The following is a 15,842-nucleotide window of genomic DNA, read 5'->3' as shown; positions in this document are numbered from 1 at the left end:
AAATTCTGTACATCTCCTTTAATGTCAATTTAATGGCTCTACTGTTTTAATAACACAACGTTTGGGGTAGACAAATTTTCTTTCAAGGGTGTTTTAAGCAAATAACCTATTTTTACAGAATGCCTGCACTCTCTCCTCGGTCCAATCTCTCTCAATCTTACCTTATTTAGCCCCTCTTTTCAGAGCTCAATAGTCCTCCTGCTAGCTGTTGTCCCTTGTCTTGACTTCTCCATGTTTTTTTTTCTCCTTTAGCAACTTGTCCTCTTCCCTTAATTAGTATGTTATCCCTTGGTTCCTTGCTTTTTTGGTTTATTCCTGACCACGTCCCAAGAACCCGTGTCTTAGCTCCTTCGCTCATTCAGTGTACGAATTTCCTGCCTGCCCTTCTGCGCTGCCAATGAAGTCTTGGACTGTGGGGTGGTGACCTTCACTGCTTGGGTTTAATAGAACATCGACTCCCTTGCCTGCCTCTTGGGTCACGATTTTTGTCTTAGGTGTTCTGGATACTGTTTTTCTCTACGTGACTTTACCAAACCCTTCCTGGATGAAAGACCATTGTACTCATCTCTGTTTTTGCATTGTTCTTCTGCAGTTCGTGACGGTTGGCGATATTTAAACAAACTAACCAATTTTATTTGTTTTATTTTTGCATTAAATTCACCCCCCACTCCCAAAAAGGTTGGGGTAGTCTGTGATATGTTTGACCCAATAGTTTTAAAAACGTAAGAATTTTGGAAGAATTTGTCACCAAAATAACCAAATTTGGGTGAGTGTTTGAACCAAAATGATCCGGGTTATTTTTTTGTTTGTTGTTATCGCAAACCTTTTTTTTTAGGTCTCAAAGAAACAACAATATTTTTGGAGGGTCAGTACAGATTTACCAAATTTTCAGAAGGATATTTAAACAACCTAATATAGGGGTGTTTAAACAGTATGACTTTAGTTTTGTGTCTAATTTGGGATAAAATAAATTACACTATTTTGTTTTTTGTGAGTCAATGGAAATTTTTAGGGTAGTATAAACACAATGTTTTAGAGTTCAACACATTTTTACTAATATATCAAGGGTATTTCAAGCAAGTAACCTGTTTTTTTTAATTCCACAAAATGTTCCTACCATTTAAAATAGGTAACCTATTTAAACGTGTGGAAACTATGCTTAAATGACTAAAAACTATCTGAGGATTTTAGGTATATATCAATGATTTTTTTTCATATCTATGTTCAAGTATTTGTTTTTTATTTTAGGATATTTAATACATATGGTATATAGAATCGTTCATTCATTTATAAGAAATATTTGGTCCAAAATGTAAAAAAAAAATACTTAAAATGAGGAGCTAATATCATAAGAAAATTTTGTTGTATACACTTATTTAAAAATGGACCCTCAAACATTTTTATTCTTATTCTTATTTTTCCATTTCATGTGTATAAGTATATATTTTCATGATTGGAGATATTCGCTTTTGTTTTTCATCATTCAGATCATGGAATTGTCTCATCATTTTAGGAAATATGTTCTTCCAGAATTAAAAAAAAATACTTAAAAGAGGACCAACCATTAAAAGACAATTTTGTTGTGTAAATTCACTAGAAAAAACAGATAAGATATCTCAAACAGTAATGTGGGAGAGTATAGTTAGAATGAGCAATATTTTCTTTAAGGGATTAAAAATTGCATTTTTGCAGTGTGAGATAACCATTTTTTCTTAAAAAGAAAAACAATTGTTGTATGTGTATTTTGTCTGGCGTATATTTTCCATCATATCTTCTGTTCCTCGTCTATTTGCGTCCTCTCTCATCTCGTACTTAGCTTTTCTTTGCACGCTCTCTCCTGTCCCCGGCCATCTGTTTATCCAATATGGCCGCCCCATCTCAGCTGGGAGCTTTCCCAGGGAGCCGGACTTCTAATACAGTTCCTCCTCAACTTAATGGGCCTCCACTCTGCTATTGCAATTCCTGCTGCACTCAGACCCCAAAAAAGAGTGTCTGGCTCCATCAAGAAAGTGTCCCTAAATGACTAAAACAAACAATGAAGTCACTTTTGGAAATCTTACAGCTTGTCATATATCTTTCGCTTCCCTCAGTTTCATGGGCTAAAATTACTATCTATATTCAAAGCTACTGAATTGCTGCTGTCGTCTTTAATCTTTTTTAAAAAAGACGACTAAAAGACTAGACTATTATGGACCAAGATATGAGAAGATTCTTCTCTGAAATCCGCAGATTTAATAAGCAGATGTGTATATGATGAATAGACAAGAGTTTGTTTTACTCTTTTCTGGTAATTACCTGCTGACTAGTTGTGTGTTGCCCAGGCACACAGACGTAGGTCCAAAATGAGACAGCGTCCTCTTTATTAAAAGGCGTGGAAAAGAACGGGGGAGCAGGGAGGTTTGTTGAAAAGGGAATTGTGTTAGGAAACATATGAATCAACAGTCCCTGTTGCCCTGCTAAAGTCGCTATTCCATTGTGTTAGTCCTTTGCTCTGGGATCCCCATCAAATAATACTGGTATGAAAAATAAGGAGCTGCGAAAAGGGCTTTTACATTTATTACAATTTACAACTAATTGATGAGAGAATAAATTGAAGTACTTTTTGACTGCAAGTACCGTAATTTCCAGACTATAAGTCGTTCCGGAGTGTAAGTCGCACCACAAAAAAAAAAAAAAGCAGAATTCAGGAGGGAAAACATAGATAAGTTGCACCTGCAGTATAAGTAACTTTTTTTTCATAAAATCCAACACCAAAAACATTTATATCATCTTCAATAGTAATTTTAAAATAAAATAGAGAACAACGGGCTGAATAAGTGTAGGGTATACTAATATTACACATACATGTGTATCTTGGACACGTTAGAACACATCAATGAAGACGTAACAAATTAAGATATTCAGATCTAGCATAAAAAACATGCCTACCTAACCATCAGCCTCACTCCAAGTCACTTAATTCCATAAAATATTCCTCCTCTGTGTCACTTTTACCGGTAAACAACTCCTCCAACTTGGGAGGTAGACAACAAGCTGCTTCCTCCTTCCGCTTTTGAAAAATGTCCACCCAACAACAGGACAGCCCTTTCGCATTTTAGTGTGAAAATAATATGTTAAATGATATACAGTCCCGGTAATAAAAAAAATGAAACTAACTGATATAATAATGTGTCAAAAGGTTCACATACAAGTCTCATCAGAGTATAAGTCGCAACCAAGCCAAACTATAAATAAAATTGCAACTTATAGTAAAAATACAGTAGTTTTGTGCTTCGTACTGATGGAAAAATGAAGTTCATGGAGCACATTTAAGATTCTCTTACTCGACCACATTTCACTACTTTTTAAAAGGAGCTGTCCGGAACTATGTTATTCTCTGTTGCCATCTTCTGACTTGAAGTCAAGATTGCAGCCTCAGTCAGCTCATTCATAATGCGCGTGCAAGTACATTAATGTCTTAGACTCTCTCAAATGAACTCTGTTTTTGTCTTCTTTTTGGGGGTTTGGGTATGCTTTTCGACTTTACTAGAAGCAGGCCTTTTTATTTTCTTATATTTGTTCTCCACTGACAAATATAAAATAAAAAAATAATAATAATTAAAAAAAAATACATTTCCCCCTATGTTCCGGTCCGGAGCCTTTGCTCTGAAAATGCTGGTCTACTAGTGACCCCAAGATTCAAGAAGAGATCCACAGGTTAGAGAGCGTTTTCCATTCGGGCCCCGGTGTTGTGGAATGCTCAGCTCCCTGAGATTTGATGTGCAACCCCAGTGGAATTGTTTAAATCTAGGTTTAAAACACACTTCTATTCTATAGTTTATGGATGACCTATATTTCCTGTTGACGATATCTGTGTATTAATTGTTATTACAACATCCATTGCAGCCTGGTCATCCTGGAAGGGGGATGACCTCATCTGTGGTCCCTTCTCAAGGTTTCTTCATTTTCCTCATGTTGAGGTTTTTGAGTTTTTCCTTGCCCTCATATAGGTTTTAGATCAGGGGATGTGTCATAATAGTCTGTGGTTTGCAATAATCTGTGGTCTGTGCAGCCCTTTGAGACTCCTTGTGATTAAGGGCTATACAAATAAACATGACTTGACTAATGGGTTCCACCTGATAGGAGTAACATAAAACCAAATAGGCACAATGGAGACTAAAGCATAAGGGCTGTTTGAACTCAGTCGGGCATTGTTAACACATAAGAAAAATATCTAACTTTCAACGTTTTAAGGACACCACAAACAGCTCAAAAATCGGTGCCTAAGCAAACAAGGATCACAAAACATTACTAGCCATGGGCATGCTAAATTAGTCACTCGGGCCCGTCTTAACTTCTCATCACCAGAATGTTTAGAGCCAGCATGCAGCATAGGACAGGCATCTTCAAAAGAGCCCGCTAATGGCTAAATGCGTCCCAGTCCCGTGACAGAGGTAAACTTACAGAAACTGAATCTTTAAACACTTGTTTTGCCAGACATCTCGTACGCACACCCTGAGCTTGGCTCGATTACCAAAGAAATGCTTTTGTTCTAACTCCGCTAATAATAGAGAGAGCTTAATTTGTGAGCGCAGTCCGAGTAAGTGTGTGAGAAAGCGAGGAGCCGGCGAGAAAGAGACAACGAGGGAGATGAGAGTGGATAGTTAACTTCGGCTTTCTAATAGTTCGTTCTAAGATAAACATTCAATTCCACTCTTTTTCCAGTTATTGTGGTTATACACCAACCTCAAATTTGAAATACAACACACAGTATTTTGCCTGAGATACTACAGACAACAGACAGATTTGAACGGAGAGCTTACTTTGCAGAGTTTACTACTTTGAATCGGAAAATTTACACATTATCGTATAGCTTCTAGTAAGTTAACACAATATGACTGATATCTATAAGATATATATTATATATATATATATATATATATATTGTCCTATCGGTCAATGGCGTTGCACTTCACCCCATTAAGGGTCTATTTGTTTTTTTGCAACCATGGGAGATTTAATAAAAAGAACATTCTCAGTAGAGGGCTTTTAGAACAGATTTGGAATTTTGCATTTTGAGGGTTTGTGTACGGTCCTCTACTGGTCTGATTGCAATTTCAAAATTCATTGATGTGTTCCCTCCTTAATTTGAGTATTTACTAAATGAAATTGTCTGGGTTCTAAAACTTTTTTAACAAAATGTTGCCAGTACAAATAAAATATTTTTTAACTCATGGCTAACACAATTCATTATCGTTCTATTTGCTACAATGGGCCAAATTATGTTGGTTTAAGATCAGGTAATTGTTTAATTGTAATCCTGTGCAGTCCTTTGAGACACTTTTGTGATTAAGGGCTATACAAATAATGTGACTTGACTTGACTTGAAATAAAATTACATGATTGACCAAAGCGACATTTTTAAAATTCTAATTATCTGCTTATGAGGTACTTCTGTGAAGTAAATTATTTTTGTACAGAAAAAACAAATACAAGTTGGGATGTAGCAATTTTTTTGTACTGGCAGACACTTTTCTCATTTTTAGAACAGGTTGGAATTTTTTATCAACGGTTTGGGTCCTCTCCTGTTTCCTTTGCAAGTTCAAAATCCATTGATATCTTCCGTCCATATTTTGAGTGTCTATTAAACTATAAACTTTTCATTTTGATTCATCCATGACAGTTTGAAGGGGTTTCTGGTAAGAATGAATGACGTCCAGCTTTAAAATAGTTGAAAAACACTGCTTTTAATCTTATAAAGCTTGATATACTTAAATTGTTTTTCTAACTTTAAAGTTTTTCATGTGATGGAATAACAAATACAGCAGTAAAACCTAATAAAGGAAATCTGTTTTTCAGTATTAGTAGTAAAATTAGCCATAACGCAATGCTGTCTAAAATCAATGGTTAATAAGACGGCAATAATAATACTCCAATGGTTATGTTTATTGAGATTGGCCACCATTGACACAGAAATATGTTCAATTGCTTATTAAATAATTGAAAATATGTGGTAAAAATTTGTCATTATTTAAAGGGCTCTTAAAATAATGAGTTATTGTAAATAACCCCACCTATTCCAAATAGTTTAAGCAAAGGAGACAATTGTCCTCTATTGACGTCATTCTCTACTTTTGTAACAGGCACCTGGCTCATTTGCTAGCAAACCCCGGGAAAATGGTCATCATTAGGGGAACAGAAAGGCTTCGCATTCCGCAGCTAATCAGGCGGCAACACACTCATGCTCGGGGTAATTGAATTAGGATGGCAAATTGCGCCGCAAAATGATCATTCAGAATTAATGGACACACGTGTTGACAGTGATTAACACTTGTCACACCCTGCTACAATGGTGTGTGTGTGACTGAAGTAGTGAGCATCCCAGCTGAATGCAAATGGCAAAAAAAAAGAAAAAATGTCAATGGCCGCGACACACGAACGCTAAATGTCAACATGTGCTTGCAAGGTCTTTGTAATTGGCCCCCTATTATATAAAACAAAGATGTTAATACATGTATTATTTGCCGTCTGAAAATAAAATTACATCCAATACCTGGAGGTGATTTTACGACTGCCTCTTGCTTGCTATAATGTTATTATGCATCTGTGCTTTTGGCAAATGCAGACAAGAGGTGGCAACCAAAAAGACTGTAAAAAGCAGCTTTAAATATTAACTTTCGTTTGGAAAGAAAATAAAAGCATAATTTTTTCCTTTTGGTGGTCAAATGATGTCCATTTTAATACATTTTACAAGAAGGACTAAATTAAAGAAAGATTACTCATCGGACAATTTTATTGCTAGAAAAATTATATTATGTTGGAGGGAGTCCAAGTGAGCATAATATAAAAACACCTGGGTCGAAAATAAGCCAAAATTGAGTGGAAAAAAAAGGAAAAATCCAACACTAGAAATGTCTGGCCCAACATTTTGAGGTTGGTATATTTGCGGAATTTAAAAAATAATGATTTAATTTTTTTCCAAACTAGCAGTTATTTGGGATGTTTGGTTATGTAAAATACTCCCCAAAATATCCTGTTCTTTTAAACTAACAAAATAATTATTCAAAAAAATAATCAAATTACTTTTAATGGTCTTTAAAAACAAAGACAATGATTTTTGAGCATTTCAAGAAAATACACAACATATTTTTAGAGAAAATACCCCAGGTATTTATGAAAGTTTTGCACAATATGACACCTTCATTTGTATTGCTAATAAGCAAAAACAACATCAACAACTTAAAACTAAAACAATTGCTACTTCTTCCTGATTTGCTATTTACAAAGGACATGATTCTTAGAGCAGTGTTTTTCAACCTGTGTTCCGTGAGACCTTGTCTAGTATGCCGCAGGAAATTGCCCAGTTTTACCTTTGGAGAAAAGTGTGCTACTGTTTGGTATCATTGTTTTCTTGCTGTGATCAACCGAGTAATTGTAACATTCATACACATCAGTAGGTGGCAGCAGATGATTATTTTTTTCTTTTAGAGACAAATGATCTGCTCAATAGGTATTAAAGTAAAACTACTTTAAATAATTTATTTTCTTTGACAAAGCTGTTTGATACTGCACTGCAAAAATAATCGAATGAATTGAATACAATAAAAGATAAAGTAAATACAGTGTAGTATGGTGTAAAGTGAATTGTATTATTACATTCTTATTTTTCCAAAAAGAAAGAAAAAAGTTAGAGCGTATAAAATAAGGTTTTGTTTCATAAGCCGATCATTTGTGTTTATTTAAAGATATAGTAAAACATGACCAATTGCTCAAAAAATATCGTAAAATCAAAAATTTACTGCAAACCTATCGACAAAAACATAAACAATTAAAACAAATAATAATACTGTCAATTTAGGCAACATTAAGGCACTGCGGGTTCTTGTGGGTTAAGGTTTAAAAAAGAGAAAACATGAAACTGGTCCCAGGAATTACTTTTTAAACATTTTTGACAGGCGATGTGCCATGATTTGTTCTTAAATGACTTACAGGGTTTGAAATAGTATAATTATTATTGGTTTTATTTTTTTGTGTGTTGTCAAAATATAATGTGTTTTCTTTCAGAGAGGGTTTCTGGGGGTATAATAAATAACCTAATTTTAACACAAGTTTTGGAGGAGTCAAAAATACAAAAATGGCAATTTTCTGGCTATTGGTTTGTACACAAGGACCCATTTCATGGAGGTTTGCTTTATATAAAACAACCGAATTTGGGATATTTCTTTGTATAATACAGCTAAAAAGCTGGGACAAATTAACACAAGTATGTACTTGATCCGCCACCCAAACGGTGTTATTTTCAAACCAACAGTTTTTTCAATTGCCACACTCAAAAAGTAGCACCCTCATGGGCGCTGACCCTCTGTCCCAGTCTGCTAACAGCACAAACGTAGCGCTGCGATCGGGGATCGTGTCTGACTTGTTCTGCTTTCAGATCGCATTTGTCGTTATTGTAAGTCGAGTGACTCTTCAGTCAATATGCTAAGCAGTAATAGATCACACGGAGCATGCACGGCAAGATCAGAGGAATCACTCATGGGTAGATAAATCACTCAGAAGGGCACCCCATGAAAAAGGACCCGGAGTTATCGCAGCCGCATAGTCCAAATGTGTCATGTTAGAGGGAAATATGAGTGGCTGCTGAATTGCTGATCAGTTATTAGGACGGTACATATGAAGGTTGATGTTGGACCAGCGCACATAGAAGGCAGATTAAAGACATGTCGTGTGCCGAGTGATTGAAGGAACATCCATGGACTTTGTTTCCTTTTCTTTTTTTAAATACCAAAATGCAGAAACCCACATATTTGGATAAATCGGTCTTCAACAGCCGCTGTCATGTGTTATCTTATGTTTTTTTAAATTTTGAGTTTTCCAATTGTGGTGTTTCTTGATTATTTTTCAAACCTATTTACGTATATGCTTTACTCCTCCAACACAGTCTATAAGGATTGCTATTGGGTATTACAACACAATAGAATTGTCTTAATTGTGATTGATGACAATGTAGTGAACATTGTTTGCAACAAGATTATCTCATGTGCACTTTGTGCTGTCCCTTTTCAAGGTTTCTTCATTTTCCTCTTGCTGAGTTTTTTGAGTTTTTCCTTGCCCTCATGTAGGTTTTACATCAGATGGTTCAATAATCGTTTTGCAATAGTTTGTGCAGCCCTCGGAGACTCCTTGTGATTAAGGGCTATACAAATAAAAATTACGTGACAAGATTATAAATGGTTCCCTAGGATAAACAAGATACGCACCTCATAAAAACTCAAAAGAGAAAAATGATATAAAAGGATTTCATGATAATTAGGTAAGAATATTGACATGGTAAGGCTTACAGACTGGCCTAAGTTGTAAGAGCATTTTTATTTTGTAATGCTCGTGCATAGGAAATAAAATATACTGCAATAGCATTCAACAGCTACAAAATTCCCAAATAAATCAATAATCGAATGAAAACTTATTTTCTATACAATAATACTTTTTCAATACAACTGGCAAGACTTTTATGGATGGGTTGATCAATTTATTCAGCTGTGTTAGAGGAAGTAGGCATCATAAAATAACCCAATAAAGGAATGAGTAGCCATAATTTAGATATGCCCACTCTTTCGACACACCTTTTTAAAAAAACAGGATCATTATCATGCTTTTGAAGACCTTTCTGAGAAATAATATCACAAGTCCAGTCCTTTAAACCGTCTATTAAGCCTTTCAGATGTTCCCATCTTCCACCACGCCTGTTTACTGTATGTTCTAATGTACTGCCGATGAGCTAACCACTTGATTCTGGTGCATTGAAGGACAAGGAAACCAGGCAACTAGGTTGAAAAAGGCTTATAATGAAGCTTGCCAATGAGCTATTTTCAGCAGGTGAGTTAGGGGCAAGGGGCGACCCAAAGTCATCTTTATCAGATTCTGCGGAGAACTTCAAGGCCCAATCCTTAACAACCTTATTTTATACATATACATAGTTCTACAACAAACCCTTTACATGTCACCAAGATTGTTATCAGGCATCAAGTTTATGACTTGATTATTCGAATCAGCCGGAAGAGGGGGGTGTTGGGAAAAGGCTAAATGAGACCGTTCATATTAGCCATTTTCTGCGCCGCCTATCCTCACCAGGGTCACAGGTAGCTGGAGCCCATCCCAGTTATCTTCAGGCAGCTACCCTGAACTGGTTTCCAGTCATTCGCAGATGATCAAAGCAAAATAAGTCAATTCTAAGATCAGTAATAAAATGGAAACTTCGATAATCACTGCTGCTTCATGTTTAGCAATGCGACCTATGCCTTTAGATTGTCATATTCCGTGGAGTGTGACACTCAAATTGCTACAGTAACTGATTCAAACAGGCGACGAGTCAGTTCTTTTAGTATTTTTTTTACCATTCATCTAAAACCTGGTTTCATAAAGGCTCATAAGAAACCAGAGTGGGATAACACCTCCGAAACCATGCAAAGTATGCAGCCGTCAAGGGTCGGGTTGCTTCTGTTTTAAATCATAGTGGCCCTCAAAGGCCAAACTCGCCCACTCCTGGATTAAATTCATGTAAAGCATCTATTCATCCTATTTCTTCACCGTTTACCATCAGGCAGCGGGCAGGGGACACCCTGAAGTGATTACCAGTCACATTGCACAAAGAGAGACAATTAACTCGCTCATTCACACCTCGAGACAATAAACCAACTTTTGGAAATGCTTTTTGACATAAGACCACCCGCACCCACCTTAAGTTCTCGGAAGAAGACGCTGCTGCGAGCCCACTCCACAATAGAGAAGAGCGTCTGGTCAGCCATCTTGCACATGAGGCCAAAGGTGTTGAGCTTTTCGTGCTTTCCCCGGCTGGCCTGCTCCTGCTGCAGGTAGGCAAGGATCTTGGCCTGGATCTGAGGCTCGTCTGGTTCACACTTGAGCAGCTCCACGATCAGGTGCGGGAAACTGGGTGGCGAGCCCGACTGATAGGCGTCGACGTAGGCGTAGCCCATAATGGACTCAGGAGAGCTAGTGTACGGGTCCGGGTACTCTGACTTAATGGTGCGAGTGCCTTGGAAGTGTCCGTAGGCGGTCTGGTAGCCCTGCAAGCTGCCAGGGTGTGGTGGCATAGCCATGCTGACAGGCGAAGTGACGAAGGGGCTTCGGTCGTAGTCTGTCGGGGGTAAGGCGGTAGCGTGGTGATGGTGGTGATGGTGGTGATGGTGGTGGTGGCCGGCTTGGTGGCCGGCGTGATGACTCAACGGCAGGCCCTTGGAGGCTGCCGAGTGAATGTTCTGAATGGCTGATGAGATGGTGAGGTCGGTGGGTACGGCCTGCATCACCTGGCTCATGGCCTCAATTTTCAAGCCGTTGGCTCGGATCAGCGCCTTCTTCTGTTGCTTGAGGGCCCGGTCACGTTTGTACATTGGTCCGAACTTGTTGCGTCCTCCGCGCATGCGATCTGCTCGCACCGCTACGAGAAAAAAAAAAAAACAGAAAGAAAGGAATCAGAAAAGAATGAAATACTCCTACTAAGGGTTGCAACGTTTGGCTCACAAGGCAGACTTGGCTCTTTTCATGAGTTACATCTGTCTCTGAGATAAAATACGGGCAATAATAATCTTCTCTGTCTCTCTCCAGTTTTAGTGTATGCAAAGTGAAGCAACACATTGACTTGATAATTCAATCCAAATGATATAGAGCAAGTACTTTCAACTGCAATTTGCAGCAGAAAATAATTAAGAAAGATTGATTTCGGTCTACATTTTGATCACAAAATAATCCTGAATTCTGTTTAATGCTCATTTTTGTATAGTGTCTTTGTACATATAGGGTCTTGGTACAAAGCTACACCCAGTTTTTTACCGAGTTCCTAGCGTTCAAAGTCTTAAAAGGACACTTAAAGAAAACATGCAGTACAAAGTATAGGGAACAATACAAACTACGGAGACTTAAAGTGACCAAAGCGCATTATTTTTATTTTTATTTATTTTGCCCAGCTTTTCACAAGATTTTTGTTTTTGAAATAAGCCTATTACATACTTTGACCATCGAGTTAAAATTGGCAGATAACAAATTGCATGCATCATGAATAGCCCCAAAAAACAAATACCATGTTTGTGATAATGTCTATCTGTAACTTAAAAGCAAATTTGTCAGTTTTTTTTTAACAATAACAATTGCCACTATTCTGATCCTGATATTTTAACAAAAAAAAGAATTAAGGTAGTTCAGTTGGCAAACAATGTGCTTATTTATGCTCAATCGTGCTTATTTTCAAGGGACAATGTGTGGTATTTGATCACAAGATGTCGCTCTTTTGTATGGTGCAACCAAAAATGAGTCCTACAAGCACATGGAAGAATACGAACTACAGAGACTCAAAGGGTCCAAACTGCACAATTCTTCTTTTCATATATTAGCCAAAACTTTTCACAACTTTATTCTTTTTGGGGGTACCATTAGCAGAAAGACGGAGGACAGTAAAGTTAGCTCACTCTGGGTGAGCCTCACGTTATAAAATAATAAATACACATTTTTTGAACTATGGGTATTTAACAAAATGCACCTTTACATGACAATTTGTGTATTTATTTTTGTTTATTATTTGAATACGTGTTTCTTTCACCACTAGGGGCGCTAAATAATACAGTTTGTCCTTTTAACATTTTGTGTTTAGTACAATTTAAATAGATTGGTTATTTAATGTCTGAGACATGTTAATACATTTGTAATATTTGTAAAACACAAAGGAAGGTGTCATATTTTGCAAAACATTCATAAATAGCTGGGGTATTTTTTCTAAAAATGTGTAACATTATAATAAAGTAACAATGACATAACACACGTGTAATTGCGATGACTTGTGTCACAAAGGAAACTTTTTTTTCTTAAATCAATAACCAAAAATGTGGGACATAATGTAACATTACCTTCTTTTCAATTAAAATTAGGGCAGTTGAGTTTACTTTTGCGGTTTTATGTGTTTTGTTTACTGGGGTAAAGGAATGCATTTATTGATCAATAAATGACAAAAAAGGCATTCGTCTATAAAGATAATCTTCAAGAGCTCCCTATAGACGATATAGTCAGCCATACATTTATTGTGCTTACAATTCATTTTGTAGAATTATTTCTTTGAACATTCAGACAACTTGTTTCATCTGCTTGGAATGTTTGTTCATGAAATATCCTATTAGAGGTCACTAGCAATAATATAAGTTTGAAATTTCATTTGCTTTCATTTGTAGGGTAAAGTTTGGTTTTCTTGTTTTTATTTTAAATACATCATTCCTGCAAAGAAAAACAATGGACTTTTCCCTTTTGTTATTGTATTTTAATGGTAGTCTATAGTCTGTACAGCCCTTTGAGACTTCTTGTGATTAAAGGCTATACAAATAAACATGACTTGACTTGACTTGACTTAAAACCCACCACACATATTTGCACCAATCTGCGTGCTTCTACCACACATTTGACCCCCTGTGCTACCATTGGGTCGAGAAGTCAATCAACATTTTGCAGCCAACGATGTGTGTTGAGAGTGACATAACATCCATGCTAGACCTCCTCTGTAGGTGTGTCACATGCAATAATGGCATTTAAACAAATGTGCCTAAATTGTAAAATTAATGAATTAATTACAATTGTACAGTTTCGTTGCTGATATGTGGAAATAATTCAAAAAATAACTACTCTACCCGCCAGATGAATAGGGTCACAGAAGTGGAGTCAAACATCGTAATGTTTATGTAGGACAAAGGTTTTCTGGCTGTGATTGCACTTGACATTGTTTACTCTCAAAGCGCACAGGTTGAACAGATAGCGAAGTTACTTATTGACCAAAGACACAAAACTCTCTTCATGGATATACAAATATACCCAAAATGATTTTTTAAAGTATTGCAACTAATTAAAGAGATGTTTTGCTGGATAGGCACAACTAAAAACTGACAACCTGCTAGGGTGTCCCCTCCCACGCTGCCCATGCCCAATCATCCTCATGCAGGATCCCGTGGAGATTATCACACCATATGTGTGTGTGCCGTCAGTATGTCTAATGAATGAGCTGGTTAAACGTTAGATTGCTACGGGGGCCACGTGTGATCTGGCTGACTGCCGCCATCGCAAAAGCTGCTCCTCTACCTCCCGGTTGGGGGGCGCGGGAGTTAATTATTCATATTTAATCACCCTTTACTCCGACCACTAATAGATATCGGGGTCTAAACAACAGGATTCATCAATGTGATACAGTCGTTGGCCATAGTTAATCTTCTGGATTACAATTCCTTGGACAAAGTGATGATTTAGGCCTGATCGACAACAGTTCGGAATGTCTCAATTGATGAGTTAAAGAACACTTAAGGATGACTGAGGAGTGAGTGACAAGCACTGGAAAAGAGAACCCCCACCTCTTTCTTTCAACACCATTTTAACATGCGCTCCAATGCCGCCTTGGGAATGATTTTAATGACCTCCGTTAGAAAAATGTCTGTCGCTTATTCCAATGATATGATTTAGCACACACACCCCCTGACACACCCAATGCAATGCACAAATGGGAGCATACCACAAATTAAAGCATACTCAGAAATTCACACAGTCGTATTGGAACTTGAGATAAACGTGCCAGTGATTATAGCCACGGTTATTCCCAGAACACACAGATATGAGATCATGTAAACACTTGTGGTTGATTTAAATCTATTGTTATAGACCTGGTGGTCTTTGAGCCCTAAATGGCCTCTGGAATTTGAGTGTGATAACTGTTTGGATTTAAAATATAATCAGCATCAGACAATTTAGACATGACTCTGCCTCTTTTTGAAAAATAATATTCATTTACGGAAATCAATATAAATGTGTTATTACTAGAACCAACGATAGTCATTCCAAAAGAAACCTATGGTAGGTGAAATTCCTAAAAGACCAATGTTGCTAAAGTATACTTGGTGATATGAAACCACATACGTTTAATCTGCCTTTAATACTGAACACCTGAAAGGGGGTTGCATAGGTTGCCTGTTCAATATTTTGACCTTAATACCTCACTGATATTCCTTGTTTTGACTACCATGGACTGTTTAAATCATTGTCATTATTGGCGAATAATGTTACTGTTGGGTGGTCGTTTCGTGCAATGCCATGGTGACCGTAATCATGTGACCGTGTCACCGTGAACATAGGACGCTGAAAAGTTTCAAGTTCTTAAAATAAAATGTTATTTTGCCAGGAAAGTGCCCTTGTGTTTATGAAAAGCATTGTTTAGATATTGGATGTACAACAAATGCCCAAAAAATAAAAACACAGAAATTAAATTTCTCACAAATAGCTGTCTTTTCAGATATTCTCTTGGAAACTTAGCAATGTTCAACTGTTGTGTACTAAACAAAGATTAACGCTGTAAACAAACTTTTTTTCTAATGAAATATGAGAGTTAAAGCTTTTGATATGGTTGATGCCTATATAGCTACGGAACTACATTTTCTCTAGGCCTTTAAATGGCAGGGTTGGGTAGTGTTACTTTAACTTGATTACTTTCAATTACTTTTGGACTACTCCAATACCAAATGTGCTAATAAAAGACAAAATAAACTAATAATGAATAAAATGATGACTCACAACACGTGGTAAGCTTTCTCTCCTGGCTTTGATCTCTTTGATCTCCGGTAGAACTAACATAAAATGCGACAGAAACAAAATGAAAATAAATCCAAACAGCTTGCCTACATTATTTTTGCCGTTCCATGTGTTCCGTTACTCCCCAAGCCTGCACAAAATTTAGTCATTTTATTCATATTCAGTTTCTTTTGTCTTTTATTAGCATATTTGGTATTGGAGTAATCCAAAAGTAATTGAAAGTAATCAAGTTAAAGTAACAC

The 15,842-nt window shown here is 36.8% G+C and overlaps 1 protein-coding gene across 1 annotated transcript in view; it reads right to left on the bottom strand.

Moving 5' to 3' along the window:
• The window catches only part of nr5a2 (nuclear receptor subfamily 5, group A, member 2), a 100,846-nt gene that overhangs the window by 65,765 nt on the left and 19,239 nt on the right, over window positions 1–15,842 (bottom strand). The window contains exon 4 of the mRNA XM_088348943.1: window positions 10,716–11,434. Coding sequence (XP_088205069.1) covers window positions 10,716–11,434 — 719 coding nt within the window. The remainder of the gene's footprint in view (window positions 1–10,715; window positions 11,435–15,842) is intronic.

Source organism: Urocampus carinirostris, chromosome 12, assembly GCF_059441175.1.
Source record: "Urocampus carinirostris isolate Australia breed hairy pipefish chromosome 12, RoL_Ucar_1.0, whole genome shotgun sequence".
In the NCBI taxonomy this organism is placed as follows: Eukaryota; Metazoa; Chordata; class Actinopteri; order Syngnathiformes; family Syngnathidae; genus Urocampus; species Urocampus carinirostris.
The sequence above is the reverse complement of the archived record's forward strand: the minus strand, read 5'-3'. Positions and strand labels throughout refer to the sequence as shown.